The sequence below is a fragment of the Scyliorhinus canicula genome, chromosome 19 (assembly GCF_902713615.1).
Source record: "Scyliorhinus canicula chromosome 19, sScyCan1.1, whole genome shotgun sequence".
In the NCBI taxonomy this organism is placed as follows: Eukaryota; Metazoa; Chordata; class Chondrichthyes; order Carcharhiniformes; family Scyliorhinidae; genus Scyliorhinus; species Scyliorhinus canicula.
Window position 1 is genome coordinate 99,589,756 of NC_052164.1, and position 18,710 is coordinate 99,608,465.

The 18,710-nt window shown below is 43.9% G+C and overlaps 1 protein-coding gene across 1 annotated transcript; it reads right to left on the reverse strand.

Annotated features, from left to right (window-relative positions):
- Positions 1-530: 530 nt before the first annotated feature.
- Positions 531-18,274, reverse strand: LOC119954454 (marginal zone B- and B1-cell-specific protein-like). Its single transcript, XM_038779674.1, has 5 exons — positions 18,070-18,274; positions 12,009-12,400; positions 9,085-9,206; positions 5,035-5,139; positions 531-1,733 (listed from the first exon to the last, which is right to left on the reverse strand). The coding sequence occupies exons 2-5, from the start codon at positions 12,231-12,233 to the stop codon at positions 1,568-1,570; spliced, it is 618 nt and encodes a 205-aa protein (XP_038635602.1). The 5' UTR covers positions 12,234-12,400; positions 18,070-18,274; the 3' UTR covers positions 531-1,567.
- Between the last annotated feature and the right edge of the window lie 436 nt (positions 18,275-18,710).

An 18,710-nucleotide genomic window follows, 5' to 3' on the forward strand; every position in this document is an offset into this window, starting at 1 on the left:
AGAAAGCCTGCTTTCACAACCACACCAGCAGCATCTGTCTCTGGCTTCATTTTATTCCTCATGGATTCCAACTTAAATTCCAGACTTATTGTTATGATCAAGCATCTCCAAGACATGCAGAACTCCCTGATCAAAAGTTCTGAGGAAAGATCATCAACCTGAGATGTTAATTTTGTTTCTCACCACAAGTGTTGCCTGACCTCCTGAGGCTTTACAAGCTTTCTTGTTCTTATTATAGAGGGAAGGTTACTCTTTATCTAACCATGTGATGTAGCTGCTTTGGGAACATTTAATGGGACAGAGTAGAGGGAGCTTCACTCTCTATTTAACCTGTGATATACCAGCCTTGGGAGGGGCTGAGTTTGATGTTGATACTGAATGTCAAAGACGGAAATTTCTCACTATAATGAGCACCATGATTTGTTGCCTCCCAAACTGGTGCTCCACAAATCTGATAATGAACACTTTATATTAATTAAAAATATTAACCAAATCTCTTTGGCGGAATTTTAAAAAAATCAACACATGCCTTAAAATGCAAACTCTTTATTTTTCTTAACCATACTACTAAACTTTAGACTAAACAAGATAAATGCCAGAAACATGCTTGCAGTATCTCTTGTGGGTGATTCCTTCTATTCATCTCAAAGGTATTTTAATATAAATTACAAATTTCAGACACATGCATATCTGACTTGAGATCACTGAATAATATCAGCTCATGTGTGAATCAAAGTTTATTTAGTGAATTATGAAAATTTGGTCTCAAATGTAACTTTAAATATAATTAACATATGTATTCTGACCTGACTTTGGCACTGCACACTAAAAAATAAAGCTAGGTTGTTAGTGAAATCGAGGTGCAACTGAACAATAGGGCCAGAAGATCCTCGGCCTTGATGGTCAGTGCCTGTTTTGCACTGATTCTAACTAAGGCGGCAGTAGAAATGTTACCACTTGGTGGCCCTGGCTGAGGAAGGAGGTCATTAGAAAACAGAACAGTTTGTCACAGGAGGTTTGGAAACTCAGAATCCAAAAACTCACATCAACATTGGTTCACTTTCCAAATAAAATACTTGCCTCCAGTAGTTTCTGCCGTTACTAAATAGAGCACTAAACAGCAATTTAGAGTTTAACATCAATGTAAATAGTTACTTTTTTTTTTGCTTTTTGATCAATACAAGTGATTGCCTGTATTAAAAGTGGGCCTTTTAAGTGGTGGGGGCTGTGCATTAATAGGTGCAATTGGTTTCTGGTCAAGTAATTACATGGAAGAACATCATGAAACTTCAGCATCACAATTTATGAGGTTGCAAAAGCATGACTAATTACCAGCATTTTAAATAACATTTAATTAATGAATTAATCCATTATGTGGAATTTCAACGACAAAAATGAATATCAGGAATGTGGGTATGGGGTGTCCCTGATTCCTCATTTTAAGTTCAGTAATTTGAATGATTTAAAAAATCATCAGCTGGCTCTTTCCTCACCCATAAACACTGACCCTCATCCTCGCCCAAATTCCTAATGTGCACTTGTCATCTGAACAGCTGTTGCAAAATGCTTATATTTCATCTTTAACTGTTGTTTGGAATCTTTTCTGTTCTGTGCAAGCTCCATTTTTACCAAAGCAGAGAAAATCTTCCAAATAATTCCGATTGTCCCTGTATTCATTGTAAATATCCTCTTCTGTGAACTCTCCTAGGTAGGCCTGGCACATTTTAAACAACCTGCGGGGAGTTACACAGAAACATTCACAATCTGAACAAGCAAAATAAAAAACAAGAAAAGAATCAACAAGTAAACAGGGAAAAGAACAAATAATACTCAAAATAAGCATCTGAAAGGGAAAATGCTAAATATTACCTGTCTTTTCTATTTTCAAGTGCTCAGTGGTTGCTGCATGTTTTCAATTTATTTTTATGGACAGAAGAAACTTTCGGATTCTAATCTCCATCTGGCGGTTTCACTTCTACTCATATATGAAAATATCCCTTTGTTAATATTTAGCTTCAATTGTTTTTCATGGTATTACCTTTTCTATGCATCATTTTAATTATCTCAAAGCCAGATGTTTTACCCAATTTGAGTTTAGACAATCCAGCTAATCCCCTTCAGCCAGAAAGAGGTCAAGGACAATGCATCTGTAATGACCTCCAATTAGCATTATTGGTTGGCAAATTGGAGTATGAGCTCCCTCAATGATAGCTCACTGAGGGGGCGCATATAAGCACCTGTGTAGGCTTTGTGAGCAGTCTTAAGTTGACTGGAATGCTAGCAGCACTGTTTGGAGCTGCTCTTGTATCTAGTTATTGGAAATAAATATTGGTGTGGTGACGGGACTCCTGTGGATTATTACAGCATCATTCAATCCTTCTTCCCTTTCCCAACAGCTTCGCTCAATTTAGGGTGACACAGTGGCTAGCACTGCTGCCTCACGGCGCTGAGGACCCGGGTCCGATCCCGCCCCGGGTCCGATCCCGCCCCGGGTCACTGTCCGTGTGGAGTTTGCACATTCTCCCCATATCTGCGTCGGTCTCACCCCACAACCCAAAGGTTTGCAGTGTAGGTGGATTGGCCACGCTATATTGCCCCTTAATTGGAAAAAAAGAATTAGGTACTGTAAATCTTTTAAAAAGCTTAGCTCAGTTTATAGCATTCTGGCATAGTAATTGCTGTGTGCGTGATCTTGTCAGTTGTGGATCAGTTGGTAGCATTCTCGCTTGAGTCAGTGACTTTGGCACAAAAATCAAGGCTGTCACGGAGTTAAGAGGGATTGGTCTGTGTTTTTACAATAGGTACCCAGATGTTCGGAGCGGTTTTAATTTTCTCACTTTTTTTTTTAGACTGACTCCTGTGTAACCGTGCCAGAGCCACCCAAAGTTTGCAATTCAAACCGCAATTTTGGATGGTTCCCAATGTGGGGCGATTGCCCGGAGAACGTTAGTACGTCTGGCAAATTTCCAAGAGGTACCTCCCCAAATCCAATGGTAGCTCTGAAGTTACGACACATTATATTGCTGTTTGTGGGAACATGTTGTATGTACATTGTCTGCATTTCCTACATGACAACAGTGGCTGCAATTTATTGGCTGTAAATGCCTCAAGAGTGTGTGTGGTTTTGAAGGGCGCACATAAATTGCAAGACTTTCTTTTTTTCACTGCACAAAATGACTTCTGGTTTACATAACAGTCAGTATATTATATGAAGCACTTTGAAACATTTCTGAGGGGTGAGGATAGTATCTTCCTCCACACACAATGGCATCTTTAGAGAAATTTTATGGATGAGCTTTATGTTGATGATCATTAAGCAGACTGGAAATTTCTTTAAGTCTACAAATCTGCAACTGCTTTGAGTCGGCATCTTTAGCCAAGTGATTCAGTCCCCAGAAGCAACATTTCACCTGGCTATTAACTTTCGAAATTTATTGTGGGGAAATTCGACAGAAACAATTATCGGACCAGCCCAGAAAGCATTCCCCTGTAACATTTCAACTTATTCAAATAGAACTGTCAAACTGTAAAGCTGTTATACTTCAACAGTCTCTTAAAAGCAAAAACATTAGTACTGTTCCATGTACAATGGGATGCAATGACTACTACACTTCAGGTATTTAACTCCGCTGGTTGGAGTCATGCCTGGTACAAAGGAAGATGGTGGCTCCAGGACATCACTGCAGGAATTCCTCAGGGTAGTGTCCTTGGCCCAACCAAGGTCAGAAGTGGTTATGTTTGCAGATGACTGCACTATGTTCAGCACCATTCACAACTCCTCAGATCAGTGAAGCAGTCCATATCCAAATGCAGCAAGATATGGAAATATCCAGACTTGGGTTGACAAGTGGCAAGTTACATTCGAGCCACACAAGTGCCAGGCAATGACCATCTCCTGTAAGAGAGGATCTGACCATCAGCCCTTGATATTCAATGGCATTACCATTGCTGAATCCCCCACAATCAACACCTTGGGGGTTACCATTGATCAGAAACTGAACTGGACTAGCCACATTTATACCTTGGCTACTATGGCAGATCAAAGGCTAGAAACCTATGGCGAGTAACTCACCTCCCGACCCCCCCACAGCCTGTCCAGGCACAAGTCCGGAGTGTAATGTAATGCTCTCCACTTGCCTGGATGAGTGCAGTCCCAACAACACTGATTTGTTAGACGTATCCTTACCCTCATTCTCTTCGGCCCCACTAAAGCATTGCTCTCTCTCACACTGACCAATCCGACCACCCCCCCCCCCCCCCCCCCCCCCCGCCCACCCGCCCCCAGCACCCCCATTATCTCCACTCCCATAAGTCCAAGAGAAGCAGGCTTGAAATGGCGGACAACTGGTTTAGCCATTTATGTCAAGAATTGGCTGTATCACATCAACGTCGGACACTTTAGGAACTTTCAAGCGGTTATTGGACAGGCACATGGAGCACACCAGAATGACAGGGAGTGCGATAGCTTGATCTTGGTTTCAGACAAAGCTCGGCACAACATCGAGGGCCGAAGGGCCTGTTCTGTGCTGTACTGTTCTATGTTCTATGTAACACTCAAGAAGCTTGACACCATCCAGGACAAAGCAGCCTGCTTGATTGCTCTGCCTTCCAGAAACATTCAAACCTTCCACAGCACCGACGAACAGTGGAAGCCTTGTGTACCATCTACAAGATGCACTGCAGTAACTCACCAAGATTCCTTAGGCAGCACCTTCCAAACCCATAACGACTACGATCTAGAAGGGCAAGAGCAGCAGATACCTGGGAACCCGACCACCTAGAGGTTCCCCTCCAAGTCACTCACGACCCTGACTTGGAAATATGTTGCCTTTCCTACACTGTCACTGGGACAAAATCCTGGAACTCCCTTCCTAACAGCATAGTGAGTATACCTACACTTGAAGGACTGCAGCGGTTCAAGAAGCCAACTCATCACCACCTTCTGAAGGGCAACTAAGGATGGGCAATTAATGCTGGCCTAACCGGTGATGCCCACATCCCATAAATTAATTTTTTATAAGTTACAGCTTTTACCTTGCTGGCCATGGTCCGCTTGTCATCATTACTCCGGTAAAGTCTTCTGTTTCCAGTCCTGGGCCTGACAGACGTTTAACACCATCCAACTGTATTACACCATGCCTGCAAAGTGCATAAAAAATAACAAAAATATCATTGATTCACGGGGCTTTAAGTCAAATAACAGTGAGATATACTCTTATCAGGTGTAGTGCCCAAAATATCTAACTATACAGTAAAAGTCTTCTGGATAAACACTGAAACCTTGATAAATATGTAGGCTGTGTGCCTGATTTAATAATCCAGACACCACAGCACAAGGGATATCATAAGAAGCACCGTCTGCAAGTGTTCCAAGATATATTGAAGGATTTCACATGACATCATGGGTTAGATTCTCCGTTGTGAGTCCGGCCCGCTACCGCTGCTGGTGAGGACGAAGAATTTGGCCACGCTGTTCACTGGCGGTGGGATTCTCTACTCCTGCTGCATGTCAATGGGTTTTCCCATTGAAACTACCCCACGTCACCGGGAAACCCACGGGCAGGCGTGTGCTGCCGACGGATCCAGAGAATTCCACCACCAATGAACGATCAGAGAACCCCATCCCATAAACCACAAGAGATTTTTTAAAGTAAATACCGCCCATCTCGCTCTTCTCTTTTTATTCTGACTTTTAGTGGGACAGAGTTTCATGGTGCCCTATGGCACCTCACTCAAATTGCGATTTTTCACATATCAGGGAGAAACTGGACTATTGCAAGCTTCTTGATCAGGGGAGGAATGAACATCGGGCTGGGGGGTGGGAGGGGGAAGGACGATGAGTAACAAGGCCCTCAATTACTTTGCCAGGACCACAGGGTTCACAATCCAAAACTGGGAATACTTTCTTGCCTCTTGGTTCTGACCATATATGTTTCTGGTCTGCCATTTGAGTGCCAGTAGAAAGTGCTATTTGTTCTCAATGCCTTTAACATCCATGTGATGAAGCCATCTGTAATGAACTCCAATTGGCTTTATTGGTTGGCCAATTGGAGTATGAGCTCCCTCAATGATAGCTCATTGAGGGGGCCCATATAAGCACCTGTGTAGGCTTTGTGAGCCAGTCTTAAGTTGTTCAATAAGTGTTCAATAATTAAAGTGTGTCTCAATGTGGAAAATAATGGCAGTCATGCCATGCTGTAGGTAATTCTAGAAATGCTCTTCAGATATGGGGCAAGTAATCTGAATCAAATTTTTAAAAAGAGATTGTATTCTGCCCTCATAGTTTCTTGGAAATGGAACTAAAAATAATTTCTTTGCAAAATTTTAAAACTGAATAAAGATAGTTAGGCACTGCTGCCTCACGGCGCTGAGGACCCAGGTTCGCTCCCGGCCCTGGGTCACTGTCCGTGTACAATATGCACATTCTCCCCGTGTTTGTGTGGGTCTCACCTCCACACCCAAGATTTGCAGACTAGGTGAATTGGTAATGCTAAATTGCCCCTTAATTGGAAAAAAAAAGAATTCAGTATTCTAAATTTATTTTTTTTAATGTTTTTTTTATTTTAAAAAAAAATCTTATCTTCTCGCTTCTCGGCCTTTTGGCTAAGATGAACGTGAGGTCAGGTGTAATGCCTGGATCTGGTATGTCTCTCGTGGGGAAAATGAATTGGATTCAATTTGAATTGTTTTTTGGAGCAGGCAAGGAGCTGGATTAAGGGTTTGGCCCTGTCCACACTGAACTTTGGCTTTGTAACTCTGATAAAGGAATAAAAAATATGTATCTTATCTTGGTCTATCCGATTGTACTTGTAAATCTGATGTGATCTGGACCACAAATTCACTTTTGATTTATGATATCAGATGAAATTTTCAGTCAGGTCTTGTTTTACATGATAGTTAACCACCCTGTTATATATCTGAGTTGCTGCAAAGATATGGAGGTGCCACTCAATTGGATTTCTTACAAACACGATGAGTGGTTTCATTTGGTGATGTGACTCATACAGCCTAAGATGGAGAACCAAAGCCCACGCAAGCACTCTGCTGACCACAGAACATTCCATCAGCAGTATTCTTTTTTTTAAATATTTTTATTCCCTTCCTTTTTCATATTTTCTCCCAAATTTGTACCCAACATTAAACAATAATCAGTAACAAATGTAATGTCAATCCCCATATCAATAACAACAATCCCATCCTCCCACCAAACCCCCAAACATTAGCCCGTATGTTAACATAAAAAAACCCAAAAAGGAATCAGGAATCACCCATAGTCACCATTAACACATACAGTCCCCCTCACCCCAACCCCCCCAACACCACCCCCCCAACTGATGGTCAATGTTATCCAGTTCTTGAAAGTGTATAATGAATATAGGCCATAAATTATAGAACCATTCCATCCTTCCCCTCAGTTCAAACTTAACCTTCTCAAGATTCAAGAATTCCAACAGGTCCCCCCGCCACGCCAGGGCACAGGGTGGAGAGATTGCTCTCCATCCCATCAGGATCCGTCTTCGGGCGATCAACGAGGTAAAAGCTACAGCATCTGCCTCTGTACCTGTTTCCAACCCCAGCTGGCCCGACACCCTGAATATGGCCTCCCAATGGGCCCGGGTCTAGTTTCATGTGCACCACTTTAGAGATTACCCTAAAAACCTCTTTCTAGTAATTCTCCAGCTTTGGACAGGACCAAAAAACATATGAATGTGATTTGCCCCCCCCCCCCTGCAACGTTCACCCACATCTTCTACCCCTTCAAAGAGCCAGCTCATCCTCACCTTTGTGAGGTGTAGGGCAGCACGGTGGCACAAGTGGGTTAACCCTGCAGCCTCACGGCGCCGAGGTCCCAGGTTCGATCCCGGCTCTGGGTCACTGTCCGTGTGGAGTTTGCACATTCTCCCCGTGTTTGCGTGGGTTTCGCCCCCACAACCCAAAAGATGTGCAGGTGAGGTGGATTGGCCACGCTAAAATTGCCCCTTAATTGGAAAAAATGAATTGGGTACTGTAAATTTATAGAGAAAAAAAACCTTTGTGAGGTGTACTCTATATACCACCTTCAGCTGTATTAGCCCCAGCCTCGCGCACGAGGTAGAGTGTTCACCCTCCGGAGCACCTCACACCAGTACTGCTCCTCTATACCCTCTCCCAACTCTTCCTCCCATTTTGCTTTATCCGTTCCAGTAGTGCCTTCTCCTCTTCCAAAATAGCCCCATAAACCGCCGACACTACCCTCTTCTAGAGATGTAGTCTGATATATAACACCACCTCCCTTTCTTTGCATTCCCCTCGAGCTCTACAACCCTTTAAGATATCTGCGAGTTTCATTTCTTGTATTTTGAGCATCCCTGATTTCAATCACTTCACTATTGGCGGTCTTGCCTTCAACTGCCTGGGGCAAAAGCTCTGGAGCTTTCTTCCTAAACCTCTCCACCTCGCTTCCCTCCTTTAAGATACTCCTTAAAACCTACCTCTTTGATCAAATCTACACTAGTATGTCTTTATGCAGCTGAGTGTTGAATTTTGCTTTATAATGCTCCTGTGAAGCACCTAGGATGTTTTATTGTATTAAAGATGCTAAATAAATACAAGCTGCGTTAAGCCATTTGTCACTATCTATATAGTCACTTAGATGCCTGCCCATAACTCACTCTCAGGTAACTGCAATTATTTAAATAAATATACAAGATTATGACAAAGTATAAAAATAATTCTATAATACAATTATTCATAATTGTTAATTTTTTAAAATGTAAATTTAGAGTGGCCATCGCTTTCTTTCCTAATTAAGGGGCAATTTAGCATGGCCAATTCACCTAACCTGTACATAATTTTGGGTTGTGGGGTGAGACCACGCAGACACAGGGAGAATGTGCAAACTCCACACGGACAGTGACTCGGAGCCGGGATTGATCCCGGGTCCTCGGCGCCACAACACAATTGTTAAATTATGGCGTGCAATCTCAGTTCAAAGGTTTTTTTTACATACTATTATTTACTATTTTATGCCATCCATATCACTATCTAGGAAGCAAAACAAGAGAATGTTTCATTTTGAGTAAAATTGAACTGACAGAAACTCACTTTTCCCAACTTTGGGAGCAGCACTTCTCCAAAGCATCAGTGTAATCGGATTCATTCAGAATGGTTTTCCCCTCTTTCACTGCAGAGTTCTTTGATTCCCACTTTGAAAGATATTCCTGCATCTTCACAGTACAGGGCAAACAATAAATGAAAAATTAATTTAATGACGTGTCAATGATCTTCAAAGAGAAGTTAAGCCAGCCGTCCTTTCAATAATTATCATACTGTATTCCAATATTTTTCTGCCTGCAATCCCTATCCTGTTGGAACAGCGATCATTCACTTCTCACCCCAAGCCTCTTCATTAAGGGTATATGTTCCCTGTGGTTCTAAAGCCCTACCACACCCATCATATTACCCTCAACTTTCAGCAAGCTTACGGATGAAAGTAACTGCCCCCACTGATGTTGGATAGTCTTCAATTCCCAGCCGGATAAAGAAAGGATGAAATTTGTATTGTATTTTGTTCTAATGTTCTGTCTGACATCATCTATTAGGAATTGGTGCTTCTTCGCAGCATACATTTAAAAAACATGCCAGCAGAAATGCATTTTTAAGTATAAACCAATTACACAGTAACTAGCAATTAACAAGTGCTTATCGATCTAATGGGTGGAATTTAACAGAACAATTTCAAAGCTCATTTGTAGCGGGTTTTTCAGGGCGTTTCCCGTCGGCTGTGCTGCCGTGTTCCCCAGTGCTATCCAATGACACTTTTTTGGACCCTGGGGAGTTACGGTTTAGCCCACACTTCAAATTTTTTCCAGCACTGAGGAGCTGAACTCCGAGATCGTGCTGCCATTTTGAAAGGGTGCCCCGATCTGTAAGTGAGCTTGTGGGTCCCCCACACACCCTACCTATGGGCATTGTCACCCCTTTAACATGGGCACTACCTCCGTAAGTGATGACATCCTGCTATGAGGTCCCTGGGGGCACCCACACTTCAGGCTCCCCCACGCCCCTTACAGGCCCTGCCCCCACCGGGACTCTCACCCATCACACACCCAACTTCCCCGAGGCCCAAATACCTGCCATGCACCCCTCCCCACCCTTGAAAATGAAATGAAATGAAAATGAAAATCGCTTATTGTCATGAGTAGACTTCAATGAAGTTACTGTGAAAAGTCCCTAGTCGCCACATTCCGGCGCCTGTTCGGGGAGGCTGTTACGGGAATCGAACCGTGCTGCTGGCCTGCTTGGTCTGCTTTCAAAGCCAGCGAATTAGCCCTGTGTTAAACTGCCCCTAAACAAACCCCCTCTAACCCCCTTGCATGGCCATGGCCCCCCTCGGACCCTGACTCTTGGCAGTGGAACTCTTAGCACCTGGTAACCTTGCACTGCCAGCATGGCAGTGATCCTGCCAGTTTGGCTGTGCCATCTGGCCCCCTTGGCAATGCCAGGGTGGTAGTGCCAAGGTGCCAGCTGGGCAGTAGACTTAAACCCTACTTAACCAAGCACTATTTGGTCATGCTCCTTTTGGTCAGGATTCCGATTTTGTCCCCTCGCAGGCTGTGATGCGTAAAGGCTGTCGGGAAGCCTGTGGAGGCCTCTCCTGGGGTCAACCTTGCTTTCGCTCTAGTACATATTGAGCTGGTAGATCACGCCCAATACGTCTCTTGTCTGAGAGCCATGAATTGGATTGAATTGTTTTTTGGAGGAAGCAAAGAGATGGATTAGGGGCTTGCCTTGTCCACTCTGCACATTGGTTTTGTAACCCTGAGAAAGGAATACATTTTTTAAAATTAACAAATACATATTGTTGCAGTCATGCTAACGACCCTTTGTGTCTTGCACTCGTCGGACAGAAGCGCAAGAGTATCAAATATAAAGGGAAGAACAGTTTATACTGCATGAGAAGAGAGCACTGATTGGATGGTAAGTATCTGATCGATAGAGGCACTGCAATGGAGAATGCAGCACGGAACAGTTAACTGCCAAGCTTTTAAAATAAATTTAAACCAAGCAGGCTGACTCTGATTGGTCAAGGTACTACCCTCCAGAATGATCCATAAAATCTCAGTCCCCCAAACCTCTGTTTAGATGAAGCAGGCTCAATGCATGGATATGTTCTTTCTGTTTGCAAACTCAAGTTCTGCACTACCAAACGACTATAAACGACACAGAAAGATACCACCCACGGCAGTTAGAATACTTTTTGGTTGATTGTACTTAGCTCCGAATATTACTCATGAGGTTTTTTAAAAACAAATTCAAATTAATCTGTAGTTCTGTGGTGGGACAGTCCCGTCTTATCTCTGCCACTGAATCATCCATAACACTCTTCCTGTGTATGGTAGAGCACTCAAAATAAATGTGCCAGTTTCATTTTGAGAAACATTTAAAATTTAGTGAAACAACAAATACTACCAAAAGTAAAATTCATCGCTTTATAGATCTAATTGTCAATAGTCCTGCTGCACACAAATAAATACCCTTTCCTGTGGCTCTTCACCAACACAGATAGATGTGGCTACAGTCCATTTTCTTCTGTGAAGCCAACTAAAAATAATTTACATTTACACAGTGCCTTTCAGGTCTTTAGAACATCACAAAGTTCTTCATAGTCAAAGAAATACTTTGAAACGTAGCCACCATTATAATGTAGCAATTTTCAATAATCCAATAATTCATGTTTTTAAAGCATAAAAATAGTTAGTTTTGAGTTCAATGTTTTGTACTTTTCAATTACTAGGCAATTTCAGTCGTTGTTTTGGAAACAACTTTAAATTAACAGATATTGAACGTAAAGCTATTTGATGAATTTGGTTAAATTAAATGATATGAAGGAAATGACGATATAAATGTAGGTAATTATAGATCGAAGACTAGATCCAGAAAAAAAGATCACTGTATCTCTTAGTGAGTGGGTACTAAAACATATTTGTTTCCACACAGCAGCCAGTAATCACAAAGGGCAAACCTACCTGATAAGAAATTGCTCTGCAGGAGTCACACTTCAAATAATCAGGCATGTGACTGGAGTGAAACTCCTCGTCATTCAGATTAGGTGATTTCATCTCAATTGTCCCCGATTCTTCAAATTGCCCTGAACTTTGAGAAGCATACTCTCCGGGCCTCCCCTTCTGCCCGACTCCACTGGCACCATCGCACAGACATACAGTTAGAACTGCCGCAACAAGAAAATTCATGGTGCCCACTGCGATGGTTATTGGCGATGCCGTCAATCAGTTATTGAATGTACTGGAGCAAAGGCTTGCATTAAATATTTCAAATGCTGACGTGGTGGTACTCAACTCTCCTTGTGCTGAACCAATCAGGAAATGAAAAACAAGCAGCTGTGTGATTTTACTATGCGCTGGAGGAGAAGAAAAATACTCTTTATGGAGGTGTCTTTTAATACATTAAACCAACCTTAAGCCAATTCTTTCTTTTACCCCAAAGAATTTACATGATCAAAACCCAACTGGTTTTGTACTATAGCTTTAAAGATTATTTGTATATCTCAGAGGACATTCAACAGTCTCAAGAACATACTTCTACTTCTCAATTTTTCTAGTCAACTTAGCACATGCACTATCTCGGGCTTGGGAGGCAGCCAATGCCACCATCAATCCTAATCTGATCTGATCAATAGACGGTGATGTTTCTGTCACTCACCTTCCCTCCGTGCAGGTGAGAAACACCTGCAGCTGGATTCTCCACTTTCGGGATTCTTAGTTTCGCCGGATTTCCCGACGGCGTGGGGCTGCTCACAATGGGAAATCCCATTGGCCAGCTGGTGAGACAGAGAATCCCGGAGAAATATGGTGCGGCAGGACGGAGAATCCCGCCCCAAGTCTCCATTCAGTGCTTCTCCACAACAGAGACGAGGCCGGGATTCTCCCATCCCGCGGCAGAGTGTCTACGCCGTCGTAAACGTTGTTGTGATTTACGATGTGAACGGGCCGCTGCCACAACTAATTCTGGCCGCTACAGGGTGCCAACATGGCGCTGGAGCGGTTCGCGCCGCTCAAGCTGCCGATTCTGGCGCGAACTGTGCGCCACAGGGTCCGCGCATGTGCAGTGGCGCCAGCGTCAACGTGCGCTTGCGCGGTGGCCTTCTTCAACGCGCCGGCCCCAACACAACATGGCCAAGAAGTACTGGGGCCGACGTGTAGGAAAAGAGGCCGAGGGACAGAGAGGCCGGCCCGTCGATCGGTGGGCCCCGATCGCGGGCCAGGCCACATCGGAGGCCCGCCTGGGGTCAGAGTCCCCCTCCCCCCGACCCTTGCACGCAGAGTTCCCGCCGGCTGCAAGCAGGTGTGAATGGCGCCGGTAGAACTCGTTTTTTTTCATGGCCGATTGGCCCATCCAGGCCGGAGAATCGGCGGGCCGGCCGGGTAGAGCAGCCCACGATCGGCGCCACACCAACGGCAATGGTATTGATTCTCCGCCAGCGTCGGGGCAGCATGGCCCTGTCGCGGGGATTCTCCAGCCCAGCCTAGGGCTGGGAGAATTCCGCCCAGAGAACCTGTAGCTAGTCTAAGCACACACCTGCATCCCACCATTGTCCTGTGTCATGCGTTTGTCTTCCAGTGCACTGCTCAATGCATGTGAAATGTTATGAACTCTGTAAAAGTTTCAGCTGTATGTAGAACCAGTAGTGATGCAAAAGATAATTATTCAAAGTAAATTTATTCTGCAGAATACTAATCAAGACCATAAGGTACAGTTATGGAGCTGATATTGAGTCAGTCCACACCAACAAAGCTCACCTGAATTAATGCAACCTAAAATAAAGTATATTGACCATACTGTGCAGGCCAATCTCAAAGAATGTCAAAAATGAAATAAAAATAGATGGAATTAGAAGTCTAATGCTGACCATGAAACTTATTGTCGAAAAAGCCCATTGGCTTCACTAATGCCCTTAGGTTAAGGAAATCTGCCATCCTTACTTGTTCTGGCCTTTATGTTTACTCTTAAATGCCCTCTGAAATGCTCCTCAGTTCAGGGGCAGTTAGGAATGGGCAATAAATGTTGGCCCAGCCAGTGATGCTCACATCCCATGAATGAATTTATTAAGAAATGTATTGACCACACTGTGCAGGCAAATCTCAAATTAGAACAAACCTTGGATCCAGGAAATCTGTACCACGTACAATCGTCTCTATTAAACAAACGGTAATATCCTGGACATACAGGGTGGGAATGCTTGTCTTCCTTGTGCTCCATGTAGAGTACAAGCCCCTATCTCAATTACCCAATACAAGGTCGGCCAGTAAGGCATCAACCAGAGGGGAACCCGGTAGGGATCTACCGGGTAGTGTAAATATTGTTTGTGTAAATAAAACTTTGTTCATATTTTACTTGTTGTGGACTCCCCGTGTCCTTACTAAACAAACCTTGATTACTTAGTCTCCTGAAGGAAACTCCTGCATAAATGCTCTCTGTTCCCAATGGAAAGAGTATCCAAGCTTAATAACATTGTACACTGCCTCATTTTAATTAATGGTCCCATTAATCTCAAGCAGCAGATACTGATGGGAGCTCTGATTAAGGTTTATCCAAAATTGTACTGCGTATTTTTCCAGCCCCATATAATTTGAAACAGGAAAAGCCAGTGTGTAAGAAATAAAAGTGCAAATATCAACTGAGTTATCTGACCTCTGTGGGAAAGTTTAGAGTGTCTTGCAGGATGCATGTGTATAATGAGCGGCAGATTTCACTGTGTAAAAGGTAATTGTGTGAAATTCTCCTGTCTCCATATCTTGATTATTCACCTCTAACCTCCTGCACCCAGCCCCAGTAAGAAGTCTTACAACACCAGGTTAAAATCCAACAGGTTTGTTTTGAATCACCAGTTTTCAGACCACAGCTACTTCCTCCTTCCTGACTTGAGCTGGATGAACTCAATTGTAGTGGTCAAGCTGCCAAGGCCCTCCATCTTGCATCTCCACATCCCAGCCCCAGTGGCACAGGAACCACCTTTTGGTGACCAGGGTTTGAATAACACCCAACCATTTTCCAAACCATAAATTTGTCCAGCTAATTTCTAAAGCAATAACCAGCACAACATCCCACGCTTTGGTCGGCATTCTGTTCCACAGCCTGTACGACAATAGTCTTTTAGGTTTCCAAGCTTCCTGAGGTTTATCCTGTTTAAAACTAACTCGTCCTGTTTTAAGCCCCATTTGAACAACCTGCATGCATTGCAACCCCGCCTTGCTGCATTTAAATAGGGTTGTCGCCTGACTGATGATTGCTCAGCAATCTCTGTGTTAAATGGGTCATGTAATTTAAGAAGAGTTTGAGTTTTAGAGTTTCGGTCTCATTTCCAGGTGGCTTTCTGGCCTGAGGTTATGTCAAAAGCCCCCAAATTACCAAATTCACTCTGGAGACTCCGATTTTTTCTGAGTTGAGGCCTGAGTTTTGCCACCTTTTTGGAATCTTTTGCATGTGTAGAATTGGATGAGTATTCAACTTCCTATCCAGCTCTGCTTGTAGTCAGCTTCACATCGGAGTTATTTTCAGTCACGTATCTATCTTTAGTTTGTTTCTCTAATTTCTACATGTGTTTTGTAGACAGTATTTTGATATAGGGTCTGCATGGGGAGAGAGCTCTGTGCACCATTCTCCATTTAGACGGCAGAAGTTGTTAGGTAGCTACATTGATAACAGATTCACTTGAAATATATTGCAGTGTTAATTTAAGCCTACTTGTGACAATAAAGATTATTAAATTAATGATCAATAATTGATTACACCCAAATCTTTTCACACTCCTAGCAATGAATAGATACCCCTGGTCCTTCGTAACCCTGTATAATGCAGAACAGCTTACATTTATCTACTTTAAAATTAATCGGTCAGATAAAGAATTAAAGACAAAAATGGTGAGTCAACCTGAGTTAGTACCGCTTGTACTACTAGTGCTGTAGTTAAACATCCAACTAAATTATCAATGCCCGTGGTTTGACTGTGCCCCCGAGTAGATTGTCCCTAACATTTGTCCCGCTATATAAACTCAATTTATTTTCAATTCATTTAAATTTATGCTTTCTATTTCTACCACTCTGACCACCAAATAAACCACAGTAATAGCCTAACATGACTTTAAAAGTTCTAACAAAGCTGTGTTATGGGCCAGGGTGTAGAGAACCCCAAAGTGTATCATGGAGTCCACCTGACCCACAACTTTGAATAGATTGTGGTATGGGAAGCACATGGCCCGCTATACAGGTGTGGTACAGCAGAAATGGAAAAGTATTATTTAAAAGCAAAACAATGTTTATTCTATGAACTCAAGTTAACCTTTTTAAAACATACAGTGAACATCTTAGCAACCATTAATTCAAATACAACCCCCAAAAATACAACACAAAGTAATCCTTTAAGCTTTCCTTTTAACATCCATAAGATTTAATACACCTTTTACTAGAAGCATATTAGGTTTACATTCACTCCCGAGAACATTTATAATTCTGAATTCACCAAATGATCAAGAAATAGTCCTTTCATGGCAGAGAGTTCAACAGTACACCTGACCTGTCTGGCTTCAGCTCCAACACTGAAAATGAAACAAAACACACCCTGCAGCAAACAGCCTAAAACAAAAGTAAAAAGATGAGGCAGCCCAGCTCCACCCACTCTCTGACATCACTGCAGTAGTAAACAGCCATTTCATAAAGGTACTCACACTACAGATATTTATATAGACACCCATTTATAAACACCCATTTCTAAAAGGTACTTTCACATGACAGCTGACATTGGTCATAAAGCATTAAAAGAACAGTGAAACACACCAGGAGAGCAACAAGCCTGGTGTTTCTGGTGGATAAAATATGGGAGGGAGCAGTCAGAACAAGTTTTCATCACACTCACAGTTGATGTAAATTGAGATGTGCCCTAGTGTTGAAAAAATGTTACTTGCAATGGAACTGGTCCATATAAAACAGGGTTTTAGATTCAATCGCCAATGCTGAATGAGCTGACCCTTGTTGGATGGGCACCATGACTCACCTCAAGGGGGAAGGTGGGGTGGCGGAATCAGCCAAGTTTCGCACCCTAGATCCCTATCCAATACCTCCTACCGGAAAGGTGCATCTGTGAATGTCATGGAAAGAACGCAAGCAGGCTGAGATGCCAATTTGGTTGTCATAAAGCCTGTCAATTCAGTCTCTGGACTGAAAGGTGAAGGTGGCCTCTTGAGGTATAGAGGGTGACAAACATCCATTAGTCACCACAACAAGGCAACATGAGTAGAAGGAGGAACAAATTTAAATGTAGTCAAATACTTTTCAATAGTTGCAGATCCCTCTAGGTAACCATCCAATCGGCCAGTGGGCAGGGAAGTCCTAGAAAGAAGAAAGTCTTGCAATTACAACACTTGTCACAACCTCAGGACCTTCCGAGACACCTTACAAGCAATGAAGTACTTTTTGAAGTGTAGTGGCTGTTGGAATGGAGGAAATGCGGCACCCAATTTGCACACAGCAAGTTCCTACAATTAACCACTATGAGCCGATAAGCTGTTTTTATGCATTGGTTGAGGGGTAACGGTGACCAAGACACTGGGGAGACCTCCCATTATTTTTCAAAGCCTGGGAAAACATCCCCAAGTTCTTCACAGGAACAAAAGTAGACACCGAGCCACATTAGGACAGCTGAGCAAAAGCTTGGCTGAAAGAAAGCGAGGATGGTAGAGAGATAGAGAGCCGTCCAGCGATTAGGGCCCAAGGCGGCTGAAGCCACGGCCAACTAACAGTGGAGCAATCCTAAAGGAGGACGCAGAAGAGGCCAGAATTGAAGGCGCGCCACAACGTTAAGATGGTTGAGGGGTTGAAAGCGATTGTAGGGAGGGGAAGGGAGAGGCCATGGACGGCCAGTGGCGAACGTCTCGGAAATTGTCGCGTGGGGCCCGGGGACCAGATTCCGTGTGGTTGACACACATGGCGGCCATCTCAATGGGTACCAGCCAGTCCTACACACACACACAGGCAGAACCAGAGCACAGTCCGCACAACCTGGGGGACATCTTACTTCAAGATTGTGTGAAATATAAAAATCCCCAAAACGGCTTTCAGACTTGGTTTTTAAATGGGTTCCCGGTTGAGATGTGGCCCATAAAGTGCAGATTCAGGCTCTGCCCAGGTGGGAAGGTGTGTTTGTTGTTCCTGAGCCTCGTGTTGCGCTGAGGCGGACGCGCTTCTCACCGCCGCCGCCGACACGGCCTCTCCTCCGCCCGCCTTCCCGCCCAAACTGCGGGGCCCGCCCCCTGACCCCGCCATTGGCCAGAACCAGCCACGCGTCATGATGACCGCCCCGCCGCCAATCAGAGCACGCCCAGCCCCCCCCCCCAAGGCCGCGCCTATTGGTCCAGAGCTGAGGGCCGGGCGGTGATTGACGTGGCCTCGGGCCAATCAACGGGGGCGCCGCCGCGGATGGACGTTGCGAGCGGCCAATCAGATCGGCCGGCGGAGCCACGTGGCGTGGCCGGCCCTCTGTAACTGCCAGCGCACGCGGGCCAGATGTGGGCCACACAGAGATGTCCAGAAGTAAAGGGATCTCAACCAGTTCTTTATATGGAGCTTCAATGCATCCTTCACTGCAGCTTCCGCACCCACAATATTGTCATTTTCCTGGCTCCAGACCATCTGAAGCACATTCATTGTTGCCAACTG